This window comes from Leopardus geoffroyi, chromosome A1, assembly GCF_018350155.1.
Source record: "Leopardus geoffroyi isolate Oge1 chromosome A1, O.geoffroyi_Oge1_pat1.0, whole genome shotgun sequence".
NCBI classification, from domain to species: domain Eukaryota; kingdom Metazoa; phylum Chordata; class Mammalia; order Carnivora; family Felidae; genus Leopardus; species Leopardus geoffroyi.
In genome coordinates, this window is record NC_059326.1 from 84582456 (window position 1) to 84602283 (window position 19828).

At 49.2% G+C, this 19828-nt stretch overlaps 1 protein-coding gene across 1 annotated transcript; it reads right to left on the reverse strand.

Annotated features, from left to right (window-relative positions):
• Positions 1-704: 704 nt before the first annotated feature.
• SH3BP5L (SH3 binding domain protein 5 like) lies at positions 705-18483 on the reverse strand. Its single transcript, XM_045483013.1, has 7 exons — positions 18353-18483; positions 17270-17879; positions 10488-10550; positions 10194-10322; positions 8090-8251; positions 6871-7044; positions 705-6300 (listed from the first exon to the last, which is right to left on the reverse strand). The coding sequence occupies exons 2-7, from the start codon at positions 17450-17452 to the stop codon at positions 5830-5832; spliced, it is 1182 nt and encodes a 393-aa protein (XP_045338969.1). The 5' UTR covers positions 17453-17879; positions 18353-18483; the 3' UTR covers positions 705-5829.
• Positions 18484-19828: the final 1345 nt, after the last annotated feature.

The following is a 19828-nucleotide window of genomic DNA, read 5'->3' on the forward strand; positions in this document are numbered from 1 at the left end:
GTTATTTGGTCCTGGGTGACATCTGCCTCTTTCACACTCAAGTGTCCCAGTTTAGACCATACATGTTGTATGGTCACTCTACTTTATAGAATGTCTATTGTACAATGTTAAGTGTTGAGTGAGATGGAGTCAGAGATGACATCAGGAGTGACACTGGGCCAGTCCTGCAGAGTTAAAGGAGCCATGGGGCATTTGGTCTAAAGTCCACATGAGCTGGGCCTCAGAACCACAGGCAGAAGTCTAACAGGTTAAGCAGGAGGAAAATTTGTGCCAAGAGTAGCACAAGTATAAGCAAGTCAATGAGCAAATGTCTGGTAAAAAGTGCCATGTGCCACCCCCTGAGAACACCAAGATAGGTGAGTCACAGGCCCTGGCCAGATGAGCTTAGGACAATTTCAGAAGAGTAAAGCATGGGTGAGAGGACTGGTAAAGGCAGTATGAGGGGGGATTCCTTTTTTTTTTTTTTTCCAATTTAAATTCAAATAGTTAACGTACATTATAGTCTTGGCTTTAGGAGTAAAACCCAGTGATTCATCTCTTACATATGACATCCAGTGCTTATCCCAAAAAGTGCCATCCTTAATGCCTATCACCCATTTAACCCATTTCCCCACCTATCTCCCCTCCAGCAACCCTCAGTTTGTTCTCTGTATTTAAGAGTCTCTTATGGTTTGCCTCCCCTGTGTTTTTATCTTATTTTTCCGTCCCTTCCCCTATGCTCATCTGTTGAGTTCCTCAAATTCCACAATGATTAAATCATATGATATCTTTCTGACTTATTTCACTTAGTATAATACACTCTAGTTCCATTCATATTGTTGCAAATGGCAAGGTCTCATTCTTTTTTATTGCTGAGTAGTATTCCAGTGTGTGTGTGTGTGTGTGTGTGTGTACACACATATACAGTGGATATTTGAGTTCTTTCCATAACCTGACTATTGTTGACAGCACTGCTATAAACAGTGGGGTGCAGGTGCCTCTTCGAATCACCATTTTTGTATCCTTTGGATAAGTACCTAGTAGTGCAGTTTCTGGGTCATAGGATAGCTCTCTTTTTAATTTTTTGAGGAACCTCCATACTGTTTTCCAGAGTAGCTGCACCAGTTTGTACTCCCACCAAACCATTTCTCCAGCCTGAGGACAGGGACTGGTCCAGAGCTTCAAAGAGTAATTCCCTGCTCAAAGCCCTCTGTTATCTTTCCTAACCTTCCAGAGCTCCCTGAATGCCCTCTTAAACATCTATTTGTTTACTTCCCTGTATCACCTGTTACCTGTAGGCACCTGTGTTCACTACCTGACTTTCCCATCCATGGTATTACACCTTGTGGTGTTCCTAGCAAGCCCTACCACATTGTTTGCAACTCTAAAAGATCTTGCTAAATATCTAATACACCACACACCCTTTTGCCAGCCAGTGAAATGGTCCCCTGGCTCCCTTAATTCAAGGTATGGTGCAGTGTGGCAGCCTGGGGCTCCGGAATGGCGGACAAAGAGGAAGCCAAGGGCTCAGGAGCGGTGGTGCAGGGAAGCCAAAGGGACTTCTCAAGAGGGGAATATGTAGGGACCGTGAAGTAGAGAGAGAGACAAGGCACTAAGAAGGACAAGGAAGGAGGTGAGTTCTGAGGAGGAGAACAGGGCATCAAGAGGCACAGAACATCTGGTCTCAAATGACCAGCTGCCCACCAGACCTGAACCAGTTTTCACATACAACAGGAGATTCAAGCACACCAGAAATGCAGGAAGCCCAGGTGGGCTCCACTCTGCTGCATACACCCCACCTCCCACCCCTCTAGGTTCCCAGGACCACCCACCAAGGGTCGAGGAGGCAAACCTCACAGGCCTGCAGTATTATCACATCCACAGAACCAGAACCAACAGATTGCGCTCAGCCCGCTTTCTGGTGGCTGCTGCCCTCTGCTGACCAAACAGGACTACAACCCAAGAAGCCCATCTTCGCTATGTGTGCGAGCAAAGTTGAGGGTGACCACCAAACTCACAACCAGAGGATGAGGTAAATCCAAATCTCATTGGGGCCTTTATAAAAAGTCTCCTTCTCTAGCACTAGATAGTAGGAGGCCTCCTAATTTGAAGTTCATTTCATCTCAAAGCTGCAGGGAACTAATAGGGATCATTGTGGCTAACATCCTGTCTGACCTGGCACAGTGTTAGGCACACCCACACTGTCTTATTTTGTAGGTGATAAAATTGGAGCCTAGAGAAGTGTGAGAATACCCTCCCGGAGACATAGAGATATGATTCTAGGACTATGGATATAGATGCTGACCTCCTAACCACAGTACTAACAAAGTCACTTGGCATAGGTTCGGACTATGGGGAGGAGACACAAAAGCATTTACTGAACATTAAGTGTCAGGTATGTATTAAGTGCGGGGGAGATGGAGGCCCAGCTGCTCACCCGGGGATGACATAGTTCGAGAGAACTAATTACCACTCAGTGTGATGGGTGACATGACATGGTACAGGAATGGGGGAGATGAGATACATCACCTGAATTTGACCATCTTTTGCTCATTTTAAAACAGCAAAATTCCTTGACCCCCCCCTTCCCAGTAAAACTTCCTAAAAGATGACTACACCCACTCCACTTTCTCACATCTGGTTCCTGTGTTTGCACTCAAGTCCAAATACCTGCCTTCATTACCTTCTACAAGGTGAGGGGCAAACCGGACATCCCTACTATGCCTGTATTCTCACTCATGAAAAGGTAATCATGGCGCTACTTACTTCATAATGTTGTTGTGGAAATTAAATGGGTAAATTCATATGCCTAGCACATGAGTCACCCTAGGCAAGTACAAGGCACTATTGTTAAGATAGGGTTGGTGGCCTATTTGCTGGGGCTGTTTTCTTCCACACAGAGGAAGTGCCATAAGCTTTTAAGCCTCCTACTAGCTCTCCATTCTTGCCTTATTTAGTAGGTGTTTTTGTGAGTAAACTGGGTGGGCAGTCAGCCCTTCTTTTCTGGGGCTCCTTCACACCAGAAGCCTTGCAGGTCCTGCACTGTCAAGGACTGGGAGGGAAGTACGACCCTGGGGTGTCCTCTCAGAAAGCCCACTTGCCCAAAGACATGGGCCATGCATTCTCATAGCAGCTCTTCCAGTAATAAAGGGAATATCTTGGCACTCATCTGCTTCATCACACTTTACTTCCCAGGGAGAGAGGTCGGTTGAAGGGCATTCCAATAAGCAGAATGGTAGGTAAGTCCAGTGATGTTACGACAGAAAGAACAGGATCAGATACCTTTTACATCATTTACAGTGATGACTTGCTTGTGACTGACTTCTCTCTCTCTCAGAATGTGTATGTTGCAGTTGTAAGCCAGCCAGAATGTGACTGTATGGTTATTAAGTTAAAACGAGGTCATCTGAGTAGACCCGAATCCTATGATTGGTATCCTTTACGAAAGGAATTTGAACACAGACATGTACACAGGTAAGATGTGAAGACATTGGGAGAAGACAGATGTCTACAAATCAAGGAGAGAGACCTGGAACAGATCCTTCTCTTACAACCCTCAGAAGGAACTAATCCTACCGATAGCTTGACCTGACTTCCTCTGGAACTGTGAGAAAAAAATTAATTTGCTGTCAAAAAGCCAGGTTAGGAAAGGCAGTCTCATACGTGGACAGTACCTGGTATGTTCAGAACACAGTGGCTCCTGATGGCCCATCTGCCATCTGAGATCACCAGGGTCACTGCTCTGCCCTCCACCCTGCCCCTCAAGTGTCTTCAGGACACTCATTTCCCATCAGGTTTCCAGTTGACCTCCTGCTCTCCTCCCTAGCAGAGCCTTCTCCATCTCCTGGCTGACCTCCTCCTCACCTGGCCCTAAATGTTGGCACACTTCTGGTGGTGCAGGTGAGGGTGCTGAATCCAAAGCTTTCGCTCTACACCTCCGTGGCTCCTGAAGTCCTCATCCCTCCCCAACCTGACCCCACTAGATATTTCACAGGCTGTGGGGTCCAAACACATTCAAATCCTTTCTATCCCACAACAGGTCAAACCCTGACTTGAACATCACCTTTTACATGTGTTAAATTTTAATTTCAGATAAACAGCAAAAAAGTTACACTAAGAATGTCATAAACATTGCAGGAGGCAAAGATTATGGTCTATCTGAAATTCAAGTCTCTCAGAACCCCACTTTTGTCCCTCCCCTTCCTTCATGCTCACATCCAGACACATCCAGGATTGGCACCCTCATCTGGTCTGGACCTCCAGTGATTTACAATGTCCTGTCCACCCCACAGACCCTTCCTAGCTTGGCAGGTGGGAGGAAGGGGGGGCATCTCCCCTGCCCTGACTCCCCCATACAAAAAGCACCCCCACCTTTGCCCTGCTCTTCCCCCCTCCCCATCCTCATGCCCTTCCCCCTCCCTGACAGGAAGAGTAAACATTACTGTTACATAAACTATTTTATTTAAATAAAATCAGGGGCAGACCCTTTTCTTTCTCACACTCACTCTCTCACACACACACACACACCCCAACACATGCACACACGCTTGCCCACGTCCTCCCTCCCTTTCTCCCCTCCACCCATGGCCACCTCAAACCCAGTGGTTCTCATAGTGACCATCTTAGCACAGGGAAACACCCTCCATATGATGGCCCACTCCTCCCAGTTGATGGCAGCAGCATACAGGCCTAGGCACAAGCTATCCTGCCCAGAGTCCAGCTCTCAGACCTCTTAGGGTGGGAAAGGAGGAAGGACCAGTTCTCCCAAGGCACCCCGATCCAGTGTGGCTTCCCTGCTTTTCCTCCCTTACAGCCTGGAGCACCACCAAACCCCTCCCAAAGGAGGGTGGGTCCCTTCACCCTAGGGCAACCCCTCCCTGCATCAGAGAAGGCTCAGTAGCCAAACTTGAACAGTCCCCAAGGGATTCTGGAGTAGGTATTGTCCGGTTTGGGGAAGAGAGAGGGAGAGGGATTGAGCACCAAATTCCCTAACTCCACCCAGCAGGAGGGCGCGGAGATTAAGCTCAGCGACCTCCACCCAGAAAAAGTAAACCCAACTCTGCAGCAGGAACCGCGAAGGCCTCAACCATCAGGACCTCATTACGTCTCCACCCCCCAACATGGACCCTGCTAGAGACCCACTAGCACCTTGGCAATGTTAATGGCCCAGCTCAGCTGGGGAAACAACATGCACATGGGAGCCTGTCTGGAGGTGGTGTCCTCTATGTGGACAGTGGGGTTGGGTTTCACCTTCTCTGACGCTGGTACCCTTCAAGTCCTTCTTTGTGGCACACACAGCAAAGTGGCTTAGGTAATGAGAAGGGAGCATTGCAGGGATGTGTAGTGTTTTCCAAAGGCACACAGTCCTACAGTGCATTTTACAGATTACATACAGGCAGGCTAGGACAGAGGCTCTGTAGCATCCCTAGGCCCCCTTGGGAGATGGGGAGGTGGGAGGGACACCTGTCTATTGCCTCAAACCAGGGGGCCAAGATGTCAAAACTCAGGTCCCACATCCACCTTCTCCAGTGGGCTACCCTGTACCTTCTAGACCAAGTTCCCTGAGGGGAAAGCCAGACAGATGGAAGGAAAGCAGAAAGGGGGCAGTGAAGAACATCAGACCAAGAGGAGCTAGCAGGGGGAGGGCAAATGTGAGAGCCATAGAAAAAGCCTTCTGAAGGGGTAAGGCAAAGAGAGCTGCCACCTGCAAAGAACTGGGGGAGGAAGGAGAGAAATCACCACAGACAAGAGCCAACCTGACCTCTCCAAGGGAAGCAAGGACCTGAGGACAGGGAGCTTGGAGCCCTACATGGGCCAATGGTGGTAGGAACCAGCCACCCTGAGCATGAACTACAGGCTGATGCTGCGCTGGTGGCGGCCCCCACGGCCCCCGCCATCACTGCCCCAGCGCCCCCCACTCCGGGAACCCAGCTCCTGGCCATCCAGACTGGTGTGGTCTGAGAGGCCCCGCAGGTGCTCCACAGAGTCACACTTCTGCAGGTCTGAGGCCACCGTGCGTAGGCTCAGCAGGCTCAGTGTGTCTGTGTCAGGGGCAGGGCCAGGCCCCAGGCTACTGCCCTCCTCCAGCACCCCGCCTTCAGCCCCTTCTATGATACCACTGTCTCCATCCTCGCCACCATCAGGCCCGGCCTCTGCCCCCACAGGGGAGGAGCGCCGCTGGCCAGGGGCATGAGGGGGCTGGCCCCGGCGCCGGGCATGGATCTGCTCGCTGATCTGCTCCAGGTTGCGCAGGGCAACTGAATAGCGAGTCTTGGCCTGGGCCACCTGTTGCTCCAGCTCTGTCACCTTGGCCTTGTGCTCCTGCAGAGGGAGGAACAAAGTGAGGTGACCCACTGGCCAACTGTCCGTGGCTCCTGGAGCGGAGTCCCTTCAGCTCCACTCAGCACTTTCCACTGGTGCCTCCTTTCCTGGACTCTTAGGCCAGCTCACCATCCAACACAAACCTGCAGTGCTCCACCCCACCCAGCCTAGCCCCTCTTCACTCTTCTCTTCTTCCTCTTTCCCAGCAGTATCGCCCTGCTCCTGGCCTTACAAGACCTTCCTCCAGGTCTTCATTCCCACCCACGCCTCCTCTCACCATGGTTCCCTTTCCCTATCTGGCCAGTTCCTCATCCCCATTCTCCCTGGTTTCCCCTGATTCCCACTTTTTCTCATTTACTTCCTTTCAACTCCATTCTCTACCAGGACCCATTCCCCAAGCCCAACTCCCACTCCTAGGTATCATTCTTAGCATGTGTACCTCCACCTGGGCCACCACACTGGTCTGTCAGATGGACCAGAGAGGCACTGGCATCCCCTCTAACTGCCCTCACTCTCCATGCCTACCCCCTTCCTGCCTATTCACACACTCCCCCACCCCCACTGCCTTACCTCCAGAATCTGGCTGAACTGGGCCTTGAGCTCAAAGTAGGGGCGGCTCTTGCCAATGGCCCGCCGGAGAGTCTTCTGCAGGGCCTGGACCCGAGCTTCAGCCTGCTGGCACAGCCGAGTCACCCGCTGATGTTCCCGCTCACCACGAAGCCGCTCCTCCTCTGCCTCATTCACCTGGTCATACATTCACCAGGACATACATCACTGACCCAGGACCCATGTTCTTGCCTCTCAAGACATGACCATCCTTCAGGATCTGACATCTGCTGCTAGAGACTAAATGTTTATCTCTCTCCTCCCCCCCAAAAAATTCATGTTGCAATCCTCACCCCTAAGGTGATGGTATTGGAGGTGATTAGGTTATACAGGTGGGAGCACTCAAAAAATAAATAAATGGGATCAGTGTCCTCACAAAAGAGTTCCTGGAGAGCTCTCACTCACTCCTTCCACCTCGCAAGGTCACAGTGAAAAGACTGCCAGCTGTCTAGGAACCAGGAAGCAGGACTTCACCTGGTACCAAATCTGCCTGCACCTGATCTTCCTAACCTGCAGAGCTGTGAGAAATAAACTTGCTTAAGCCACTCAGTCTATGTTATTTTGTATTTAACAGCCCCAGTGGACTGGAGCTGATGCCAGGGATCCTCCCACTCCCCAGTCCTCTGGGAGTAGCTTAGAAATGATACATACATGCCAGAGTAGCTTAGAAATGATACATACATGTGAGAAATAAACTTGCTTAAGCCACCTAGTCTATGTTATTTTGTTGTAACAGCCCCAGTGGACTGGAGCTGATGCCAGGATCTTCCCACTCCCTAGTCCCCTGGGAGTAGCTTAGAAATGATACATAAATTACACTTCAAAAATCATGGTACACTAGCAGAGCCCAAAAGTAAGAAAAGGAGAACATTCTGAACATAGAAGTGAGGGGTCACAGCTAAACGTAACAAAATGTGAGTGTTGAATCTTGAGAATCTAGGGGGTGGATCAACTGGGGGTCAGTCCCATATCTGGATACAAAGGTTCAAGAAGAGCCCAGAGAGACATTCGTAAGTCAGAAGGAAATGTAAATGGAGGCCAAAAAGGGCAGAGAGGAAGGAAAAGGTTTTGCCTGAAACATAATCAAAGCTGAGGGAGGTCTGGAGGGTAGAAGAAAGGAAGAAAGAGGGAGATGGGAAGAAAGAATAGCCAAGGAAGTACCAGAACCGTAGACCTGGCTCACCTTGCAGGTGGCATGGTTGAGCATCTCCTGCCATGTGGGGTCCAGCCGGTTCTTGTCAGCCATGACACCCTGCTCAGCCACAAACACCATCTCCCGGGCAGCATTGTGCATGCTCACGGCCCGCTCATACCGCAGCGCTGCCTTCTGTGTCTCTTGCTGGGCCTGGAAGACGGGACCATCAGGATTGGGAGCCCCAAGGGACCCCCACCGCCCATGGAGACCCATCCTGGATGAGGACAAGAGGAGGAAGGCCCAGTGCAATATCAGCTTCACTTCCCAAACTGCACTAAGGATAAATGCCAAAGAAGCAACATTCCATAAAGACTATCTTGGAGGGATATGGCTCAAAGGAAATAAATGCAGAAATAAAGACTGGATGGGGAGCCTGGTGGCTCAGTTGGTTAAATGTCCAACTTGGGCTTGGGTCATGATCTCACGGTTTGTGGGTTCGAGCCCCACATTGGGCTCTGCACTGACAGGTCAGCCTGCTTTGGATTCTGTGTCTTCCTCTCCCTCTCTGCCCCTCTCCCACTTGTGTTCTCTCTCAAAAATAAGAAAATAAATAAACTTAAAAAAAAAAAAAGGACTGGAAAATGATACTGCCACTGCAGGGTGAATGTGTGAAACCCAGCACTCACAAAGGCCACTGGCCTGTGCTCTAGGGAGAACAAAGAAAGATCCACCCCACTTTAGTTTGAAGGTGGTGAATGACTTGGACCAAGTCTCACAGAGAGTACACCCCTGAGACCATCACCTCCAGTCCAGCATGTAAGCTGAAGGAAATAAGACAAGTGTTCTGAGATACTCATTACATCCATGCTTACCAAATATGAAACTGGAAACAAACCTAAGTTTTCAATTATAGGGAAGTGATTAAGTGTATAATAGAACATTAATAACAATAATAATAATAATATGAGGAAATGTTGAGCAGCTTTTAAAAATGATAGCATGGATGTATATTTATTGACACGGAAATATGTAAATAAGTAAAATAAAGGAAGAAAAATAGCACGTATCATAAATCTCATTTTGGCAGGATATACACACACCCAAAAATCAAGGGGTTATCTGTATTGTATTAATTACGTTTTTTATTTTCTCTATTTTATGATGCTTTCACATCCTGGGGTTCTCCTAGGGCTAATTCCTAGAGATACTAAACTCCTCTGTGAGCATACTTTTCAAATGCAAACCAACCAATCCAAAGCGCACCACCTCCTTTATCTCTCACACACAAAGCCAATTATTTCCCCTGCCCTACATTAACCCAGGGCCAGGTACCAAAATATAGAAACCACCCCTATAGCCCAGGGCCCACAGTTATTCAAGCTATCTAACTCTAAATTCGATCAAAGTTGCCTACCCTGCCTTACCCATTCCTTCCTATTATAACTGCAATAAAGGCTCCGAGCCAAGTTTTCCTCTCATGTCTTCCGCCTCCTGATCAACCCAAGTGCTTCCCCAGGTGGCCCTAGGTGGTGCGGCATGCTCTTTCTTCTTGGAAATTTTAAGTAATAAACTCTCTTTTCATGGCAGCTGTCTCTGTGTCTGTGTCTTACCATACTTGACTAAAATAAATTCTAGATGCAAAAAATGTGAAACAGGCACATGGCAGGATTTGGAGTGATTTTGGTTTTCTTCTCCTTTTTTTTTTTTTTTCAACGTTTATTTATTTTTGGGACAGAGAGAGACAGAGCATGAACGGGGGAGGGGCAGAGAGAGAGGGAGACACAGAATCGGAAACAGGCTCCAGGCTCTGAGCCATCAGCCCAGAGCCCGACGCGGGGCTCGAACTCACGGACCGCGAGATCGTGACCTGGCTGAAGTCGGACGCTTAACCGACTGCGCCACCCAGGCGCCCCGGTTTTCTTCTCCTTTTATAGTTACTGTTACATTAGAGTCTTCCAATACTGAACCCATTACTTGTGTAAAAAAGGGGGGGAAGGAAAAGGGTAAAGGAATGGAGAGGTGAGCAAAGAAAAGAGACATGAACCAAAGGGAAGAGAAATAAAAGAAACCAGAAAGTGTTCTGTGTGACTAGAAGAGTCCAGGGCCAGGCTCTGTATGCGCCCCTCCTGGAACGTGCATCAGCTAGCCATACCTCCTTAGCAAGCCGCCGAGCCTCATAGTAGGGCCGGGCCTTCTCGATGCAGCTCCCCAAGTGGGAGCCCTGTGTGTTGAGCTTCCTTGCTGACTCCTGCAAGATCCTTCGGTAGGTGGTCCTGGCCTCCTGGCAAAGGGACAGGGACATGGGCAGAAGGAAGGCACATGTGTGGGTCCCAGCCCCTCTCGTTTTTCATACATGCCCCTTCCCCTGCCACTGTATTGAACAGAGAGAAAAGAAGACACCTCCAGAGACTAGCCCAAGGGTGTGAAGAAAAGGATCAACACTCACATCCAGCTGCAGCTCCACCTGGTTGATCTCTTCACTGGCCTGGTTGAGATGCTCTAGCTCCTCCTGCCAAAGAGGGGCAAAGAGTTAGAGCAGTGGGAAAAAGTAGCCTCTTACATGAACCATGTGGGGTGGGAGAGAAAGTCTGCCTGATTAAGGAAGGGAAGAAATGGAGGAAAAGGGCACTGTCAAATGCCTCCGTGCAGGAGACCTAATATACAGTCTCCTGTAATCCTCACAACTCCACCTCTGCATCAGACAGTAAAACCCCCATTTTAAAGATGAGGAAATCACCATTCAGAGAATAGAACACACACATGCACACAGCAAAGTGGCAGCAAGCCTGCCTTCTCTTCATTAGAACACGTGGCCACCTTCTCTCCGAAATTCCAGCCAATAGAAGTTGCCTTGGAGCTAACAGTCTGTGTTCCTGAGAGAGGAACTCACTACACATTTACTACACACTTATCACAGCTCAGCAGTGATAAGTCACTCACTACACATTTACTACACACTTATCACAGCTCAGCACCATGACACCCAAGAATTCAGAAAACAAAGAGGCAGAAGCTCCGGACTCAGTAAGTAAGAAAAAAGTGGTACAAGGAACTGTAAGAAGCAGGCCTGGTGGGAGCAGCAGGATCACCTACCAGGGCAGGAAAGGCCAGGCAGGACACCCTGAGGACTTGCTCCTAGGCTGGGCCTTGACAGATACACAGAAAAGCACCAGTGACAAGCAGGTGCCCAGAGCAGGCAGCTTGTCAGGTGAGAAGCCGGCAAGGCTGGGGTACAGGAGAAAGGATACCAGAACTTTTCCCAATGGCAGGGGGAGCCCCTTAGAGCCTGGCACCACCCAGTCTGTGGTTTAGGAAGGTGGGTCTGAGCAGTATGTGGAAAGTTTACAGTGGCCAGGGAGAAAAAAGTGGAGGCTGTCTGCAGTATTCCAGGTGGGAGAGGACAGGGTGATCCCAAAGAAATGCAGGAAGCAGAATCATGAGGGTCTGGTTGAGGTCAAGATTAGGGAAGATTCCATGGTTCAGGAGACCTCTAGGCCTGCTTGAGCAGTTGACTGACAGAGACCCCAGGTCCTCACACAACAGATTCTGTGGCAGGGAAGGAGAACACTGGGGACAAGTCACCAGACATGGTAGCATAAGGATCTCACTGGCCCTTGGTGCACCTGGGTGGCTCAGTCGGTTGAGCGTCTGACTTCGGCTCAGGTCATTATCTTGCAGTCTGTGAGTTCAAGCCCCACGTCGGACTCTGTGCTGACAGCTTGAAGCCTGGAACCTGCTTCAGATTCTGTGTCTCCCTCTCTCTCTGCCCCTCCCCTGCTCATGCTCTCTCTCTCTCTGTCAAAAGTAAATAAACATTAAAAAAAAATTTTTTTTTTTTTTTTTAAAGGATCTCACTGGCCCCAAGGCTAGAGAAAGAAGCAACAGAACCACCTGGGCCTTTCACTGACATGGCAGAGAGTAGGGAGAGGTGCTGGTCTCAAGTATGCTCCCTGTCCTTTCTCAGTCAAGTTCCTGGAGCCCAGCATACCAAGGACACTCCTGAGAAGGATCAATGCCCAGTGAAATGCCTGACACTCAGCTATGGAATCCTCTCCCAGGAGCCCTGCAGACCCTGGACAGGATAGTGGAACCCAGGCTGTGTCTGCCTGCTGCCCATGACCCAGACATAACCTGCACTTGGCAGAGAGCAATGCTGCCATCACTAGCTCTCACACACCTCATGAAAATACACATACCTACAACAATGCAGACACTTCCTCAAAGGAGGCCATAAATTTGGCTCTAAACTTTACAGAGCAGAACTGACATGGGCCTGACATTGAATTTTTAGTATTCTGGCAACCATGTTTTTAAAAAAATGCAAAAGAGGGGCTCCTGGGTGGCTCAGTTGGTTAAGTGTCCAACTCTTCATTTCAGCTCAGGTCATGATCTCACGATTCATGAACTCAAGCCCCGCATCCAGCTCTGTGCCGACAGTGTAGAGCCAGCTTAGGAGTTTCTGTCTCTGCCCTCTCTCTGCCCCTCCCTCTCTCTCTAAGGTGAATAAACTTTAAAAAATGCAAAAGCAAACAGATTAAATTATAATACATTCCATTTAACCCAATGTAGACAAAATATTATAATTTTAATATGTTTTCAACATAAATTATAAAACACTTTTACATTCTTTTTAATCTATGCCCTTGAAATCCTCATGCATCTGACCCTTAGGGTACATCTCAATTTGGCCAGCAGCATGTGACTCCCACATTGGACATTGTGGGCCTGAACGTTGGTGCACATGAGCAACCTGATTACTCACACAACCCAGTGTCCATAAGGTTACAACAAAACACTGTGGAACCATAAGCAGCTGACATGGCTCACAGGACCCCACAAGAGGCCTGGGGCCAGAGCCAGCACTACCTGACACACAGAGATCAGGGTTTCACAGTGCCTTCCTAACAAGGACATAGCCTTCAGTGGACAGAATCACCCCAAGGGCTCTTACAAAAGGCAATTCCTGTTAGGGTGAGAGACAACCTCTCCCACCGTGGGCCTAGTCTTCCTCTAGCTTTTTTAGGCCCACAATGGGTTTCAGACTATCTGGGAGATGAAGTGACAGTGCTTTCGCAGCTCTTGCCAGAATATTCTCTTTCTCAACTCGTTCAAATTTGCTAGATAAGAAACAATGGAGTAGGGAATTAGAGGCAGAATTGAAAATGGATCAGGGACCTAACCTTGGATCTGGTTTTCCTGATATTGTGACCACCATCCTAGGGTTAAGGACATCTTCAGATGGATGCCTCAGAGAAGACCAGGAGTACCATCAAACTAAAAAAACCACATTCCTGGTGGGAAAAGGATATGCCTCAGGAGGCAATAAACTGATTCTGGAAAACAGAAGGAGGTGGGTAAAGGCCAGCCTGCAACATTCCCATGGGCAAACCAAGGTCCAAGACTGGATCCCACTCAGTTCCACGGCCCAAAGTGCTCCCAGATCATCAAGATCAACAAGATCATCACAGGAATGAATGCCTCTCTACATAAGTCATCCCCACCAGAAAAAGTACGTAAAGGGCTCTGACTGTTGGCAAACAGCAGGAGTAGGCACATCTTTCTAGAAGGGAACTTGCATCCACACAACATTTCCAGCAATTAAAAAAGTCTTTTGATGATGAGGTCTGCCCCTCAGTCACAAAGCTCTAACAGGACAAGGAGACTGGGGAACAGAATAGGATAGATGGTAGGTGAGCAAGGGGGTGGGGGGAGATGGGGGACAAGCAGGCTGAGGCAGACCCAGGGCAAGGCTAAGCGGGAAGCCAATGAGCACTTAGGGCTCTGTTTTGGGAAGTTGGCAACATAGTACATTTGGCCTGCTCCACCAGGGACTCCTGGCACCTGGCTGAAATGGAAATTTGAATAGGATGAAGTCTGAGTCAGCAGGCATCATCCATCAGTGATCCCACAGCCAGCAGGGAGGGTGACCTTCCCCAGACACGGCAGGCACATTCCCAGGATGCCAGGCCACTAAGTCAAAGGCATGGGTGCTCCATCTACAGATGTGCCTGCTCACCTTTTACAGGCTACTAAAACACACAAGTTCATGGTGATGCAGGGCCAGGGTGATGCATGGCTCAAGGACTAAGTAAGGGAAATATGACTATCCTGTGAGAGCTAAAGGGATACTTCAGATGAGGATGAAGAGGTTGCAAAGTCACTCTGAAGAGTCAAAGGAGGAGGTGAGTGACTGTATCCACTCACCTGAAGATGAATGTACCCATCATCACAAAGGGAACTGAGAAGTCACAGGGGAGGAGACCTAGGCCCACCCTAGCACCATCCTCCTTCACTCCTTCCCTCCACTGGGACCCTCTCTCAGAAAGCTGAGGACGAGCCAGAAAGCCTCAGAGAACTATGCTGACCTCAAGACATGGAGACTAAGACAGTGGCCTTCCCTGGGTGATAGCACACTCCAGGTCAGCCTAGAGGTGATCTCTAGCTGTCTTGCCTCCAAATTCCAGAGGTATCCCACCAGACAATGGGGACATGAACTGCCTGCCAAGAAACCCCATTTCCCGTATCAGTAAGAGCCTGCTCCTAAGGGCAACCATTTCTGGGAATCCCAGAAAATACCTGAACAGAGTCCCTAGCCTTTGGGATATCCCTGGCTGAGTGGGAACATGTAGACTACATGTTAGAACCATTTCTCACCCCCAATGAGACCAGAATTCACATGTCTGGGCATGGCTCAGGAACAGGTATTTTTGTTTTATTTTATTTTACTTTATTTTTTGTTTTATATTTTATTTTTATTTTTAGAGACAGAGAGAGACAACACATGCACATGTGCATGAATGAGGGAGAGGGGCAGAAAGAGAAAGAGAGAGAGAGAAAGAGAGAGAAAGAGAGAGAGAAAGAGAGAAAGAGAGAGAGAATATCTTAAGTAGGCTCACAGGACAGAGCCTGATGCAGGATTCAATCACACAACCCTAGAATCATGACTTAAGCCAAAATCAAGAGTTGGACGCTCAACAGACTGAGCCACCCAGGTGCCCCAGGAACAGGTATTTTTAAAATTCGCTAGTGGATTAAGATGGATCTGTTGGCAGAGAATCACAGAATGCACTGAGAATCCATTTAAAGCACTGAAACAGAGTTACCAGGATAACATGGTCTTGTGTTATAAGAGGGAGGTCCCAATAAGAGGGACCTCAAAAGACACACAGCAATCTCTTTCTTATCTAGAGGAGACCAAACTCAGAAAGGCTGAATGCTGCCAGCTACCTCCCTGAAGGGTACCCTTCACATCAGGCTGCCTCTTCCACATGGCAAGAAGATGCAGAATCCCTGCTAAGAGCAGAGTACTGGCCCAGCCATCAGTGTGCCATAAAAGGGGGAAGCCTCTACAACAAGACCTTTCCTCCCCACATTACCCACACCATTCCACAATGTGCCTCCCAGTTTAGCAAGAGAGATTATGATCTGCCTGTCCCTCTTGCTCCAATTAACAACACTGCAAGCTCCCTGGAATTAAGGCAAATCTAGGCCTGCTCGATATTCTTCAACCCTCACAGAGCTCTTCTAATAGAACTATGTTCTACTTCTACAATACCAACAGCAGCTGGAGAACTGCATTTTTATTTAATTTTAACTGATTTTACTTAAGTAACCACGTGTGGCTAATAGCTACTTTAGTGAACAGCAAAACATGAGAGTGACTCTTCGTACTACCGCCTTTGCCTGTGTGGGTGCTGGAAAAATACACAGGAGCAGGAGAGACTGAGCAAAGAAACCACAGTAGATTCTCCCCTGGAGCAGAGCAAGGAATGTTGGGAGAAGGTGTATGAAGCACACCATACAGTCCTCCTCCCAACAGAATAGACAGGGGACTGTTTCCCAAAATACTACCTCCAAACTTTCACCAAGAGATAAGCAAAAGAGTTGTAACAGAAAAGAATCATAGGACTATGTCAGAGCAGAGTGAGCAGTTGTGCAAATAAACTGGACCAACTCCTCACTTTATAGATGAAGTTAGTGAGGCTTAGACATTACATAACTTGCGTGAAAATCACAAATCATGAGGCTGGAGGTTGTTTCAATCTCAGGCCAATGTGTTTTTCACTATAACTTACTTCCTCAGTAGATGACAAATCTGTAAAATTAGCAGAAGAAATTGAGCTGTTTTCAATGCAACACCCATGTGATAGGGTGGAAATAAATTACTGACTCATGCCAGTAGATGAATGGCTCACTGCATCTCCCATATAAGCATGGAGTTCCTCTGCCCAACATCCAGGGAACCCCCACCAAGAGGGCAGGAAGGATGTGAGGACCAGATTTGATTTCTTCTTGACTCACTGAAGCAATCTAATAAAGGTTTGTTGACAGAGAAGCCCAGGAATGCAAGCCCTGAGATGTTCTTGCTCACCTACAGAGGTGTGAGTCACCTCTACATCAGAATCTTGGAGATGCTACGAGACCTTATGGCAGACTGAGCCCCAAACACACAAGCACTTCCTGCCCTCACCTACCCAAGCTGCTTTCCCAGGGAACCCTTCCCAGCCAATGCACGTAAACACTACAATCCCACCTCAGCCAACCATGCATCTCCTCCCCATGGTCTCTGTCCTCACCCACTGCTCCTTCACAAAGATCTGCCCATCCTACCAACTACTAGCCTGTAAACACTCCAAGGCAATAAGTCAGCTTTTCCATTCATTTGGTATAACCAGCATCCTCAGAACTCGGAATCCGTATTAAGGATGGACCATGGCTGATACAACTCCATAAACACGTCAGATTTCCTTACAGGCCTCCATCTGTTGAGGCGTTGTAAAACATGAAATGTCTCACCCTTTACAGATGTGAACATCCCTGGGAGGCACTAATGAGAAGATGACAAAAGAGAAGATTCAAAAGTGCCTCCCACTCATACCGCATCTCTGGGCCAACAGCCACTTTACTTATTTAGAAAGGAGAATAGTTTTACTCTCCACTGACCGAAATGAGGCCCTGCATCTGAGGCCAATTTGTTGCTTCCCTTTGTCAGTTAAGCCTTCAGCAGCACACCCCAGGCACTCAGGCCAAGGCCTTTCTCTGCACTCCACACACAGCTCTTTTAGAACTTGTCACACTATCCTGCAATGATTTGCTGACAAACTTGTTTTCCTTTCCTGCCCCAGCGCACTGGGGAGAGAATAAATCTAATCCCTCATTTATCAGACAGCTCTTCAGGAAAACTGGAATCTGGGCTCCCTGTCTCTCCTTTCCCTTTAGTTTTCTCACCTGTATTCGAGGATCCAGTTCTTCCTCCTCTCTTGGAGACAATTTGGTCTCACTGCTGTTGTTTCCACCTCTTCCCGGCTCCTCTGCGACCGGGCTCCGAGGGACTTCATCCTCTACCACCTCAGACCGAAGTTCCCCCTGCGGGGTCTCCCGCCCCCCTGGAACCTGCCTGAATTCAGCCATGTTAATGGGGAGAGGGCACAGCCCTATGCACAAGAGAGGACTGACATGGTGGGACCAGGGCCCCAGCTTGGGGCTTCCCGGGCTCCAGGTAACAAGAAGAGTTTCTCTTCTCAAAGGGTGTAAAAAGGGACACAGGAATGACCTCACACTGGGTTAGAGGCCAAGATTCACGTTGTCAGCGGGGTTCCTAGAGCTACAGCCTTGTCGGTGCAAAAGTTCTTCCGTCCCCGTCGCGAGGAGTCCACCAGGAGAAACCCGGAGCAACCGCTCCGAGGCAGGGGGCAAAGGGGGTTTGGATCCTGGGCCGAGGCCTTCGAGGAGTAGCACCATTCGGGAGGGCGGAGGCAGGCGCCTCCAGGCTGTGGTGGCAACTGGAGAGAGAAGGCTGGGCCCGAACCGAGGCTGCGGGATGACAGTCTCTGGGGAGCTGCAAGGGAAACAAAGGCCAAGTACAGGGGCAGCATCAGAACACAGGCCACCAGCCCCTTCCAACCCCTCAGCCTCCCAAGAACTTCACTCTCTTCCTTTCACACCCCGCTATTCTGACCAGCCCCCACCGCGAGTACTTTCCTCAGCCCTCAAGGACTTGAGATCCTACACCTCCCGCGTCCCAGCTCCGCTCGCCCAGCCCCTCCCGATCTGCGCTTTCCAGACTTCCTTCGGATATCTCCCCATCTCCTCCATCCTCCCTTTTCTTCCGCCCTCCCTCACTCCACACCCGCTGGGCTTTGCAATTCACCTAGTAACCCCCAGCCCCGCCCCACCTCCTCTCTCCAAACAGGCGGACAATACGAGCCTCCAGGCTCCAACCCCACAATCTTCCTCAGTCCCGAAGACCCTGCCCCCAGACCTCCTACACAACCGGACGCAAAGCCCCGGGCCCCAGACACAGAACCTTACCTCAGTTTACCTTCCCGTACACTGAGCTCCTTCACTGCAAACAATCTTCCCCCTCCCACCCCGCAACAAGCTAGCTAGTACAACCAAAAGCTACTGGGCCGAGAGGAAGCGGAAATACATCATGCGCTAACAACGCCCTCCAGCCCTTTCGCCCCTCCCCCCACACTCTACTGGCCAGCCGGGCCACGTCTGGATTCCCGTACCTCGTCCCCGCCTGGCGTTTGGTTTCCGGTTTCCGTACAAAATGGTGCCCCATGGTACTCATGGTCGCTGCCTGGAGCTGCCTCCAACCCATCTTCCACCCCAGATTAATGATCCTGAAATATGAACGTGTTGTTGTGAGAAAAATCAGATCTGGTTATGGAAGTTCGGAGTCCCTTGTGGGTATGGAGGTGGTAGAAATAAAACGAAGATTGGACAATCGCTTTAGTCAGAGTGCTGCCATCTTGTTTTACGCTCTGCGGCTCTGGCGGCCGGAAAGCTACTTCCGGCCTCGCCCCGGAAGTCAGAAGCGGCGCCAGAAGTGAACTTGTTGGCTTCTGCCGGGGCAGCGGGACGGCTCGGATCCAGGTCAAGCACACTCTTCAGTTGGCACGTACGGTCGTTTTGCAGAAGTAACTATCGGTACTCACTTTGGTGAAGTCAGCGAGGTCCTTAGTAACGACGTGTAAAACGGACAGCCCTGATAAGTAACCGGTCTCCTCGAGGCTTCCGGCCGGCGCTATCACCGTGACCCTGGCGCTCTGCCTCTCCAGCCCTTCCCAGAGCCGGGCCCTGTCCCGCAGACCATGGTTTCCCTCTTGAGCACTAATTAGAAACCTAGGCAACCTGAATTCCGTGCTTAAAAGCCCGTGAGGAGTTTGTTATATCAGTGAAAGGACTTGACCTGAACGACCTGATGGTCACTCCCAGGTATCTCCAGGCAAGGCTACGAGGAAGACTTGAGGATTCACGTTTTGGTTTTGCAAAAGACCTTACTTATCCTAGGTGGAGAAGGCAAATGAACTGAATGTCCTTTCTTCCCTTTGGTTCTCTCCCTGTAGAGTCAAGTATATTCCTTTAAAAGTGGTATTTTTTCCCCCACAAAATTGGAAATTTTATTTTTTTATTTCTACAAGTAGCTTCTCCAGTGAGTCAGCCTGGAGATCTCCGTTAACAGTGTCTAAGTGGACAGGTCTTATGGATAATAACACCTCTCTTCTATCACATTGCTTTTGTTAGTAAGGTAGTCGTGAAAATTACACATAGAAATCAGAAACAATGTATTTATTTGTTCTCTGCTAGTAACTTTAATTTTTCTTAAACTGGAGTTTCACTATAATGACTCCCATTTTACCCAACCATCTTCTATCTAATCTAGCCTGAGTTCTCCCAGCCTTTTCTATCCAGTACTGCTCCAGTGTCTGTCAACCTTATACCTTGTCCTACAGCTCCTTTTCCCTGTGCATTGTCATTAGCAATCGTGAGCTGCTTCTA

Excerpts from the sequence above, each read along its gene's own strand:
- SH3BP5L (XM_045483013.1), bottom strand. The coding sequence starts at position 17,452 with ATGGCTGAATTCAGGCAGGTTCCAGGGGGGCGGGAGACCCCGCAGGGG. Across the intron at positions 10,551-17,269 it reads AACTGGATCCTCGAATACAG|GAGGAGCTAGAGCATCTCAA; the intron begins GTGAGAAAACTA and ends CCTCTTTGGCAG. Across the intron at positions 8,252-10,193 it reads CTCGGCGGCTTGCTAAGGAG|GCCCAGCAAGAGACACAGAA; the intron begins GTATGGCTAGCT and ends CCCGTCTTCCAG.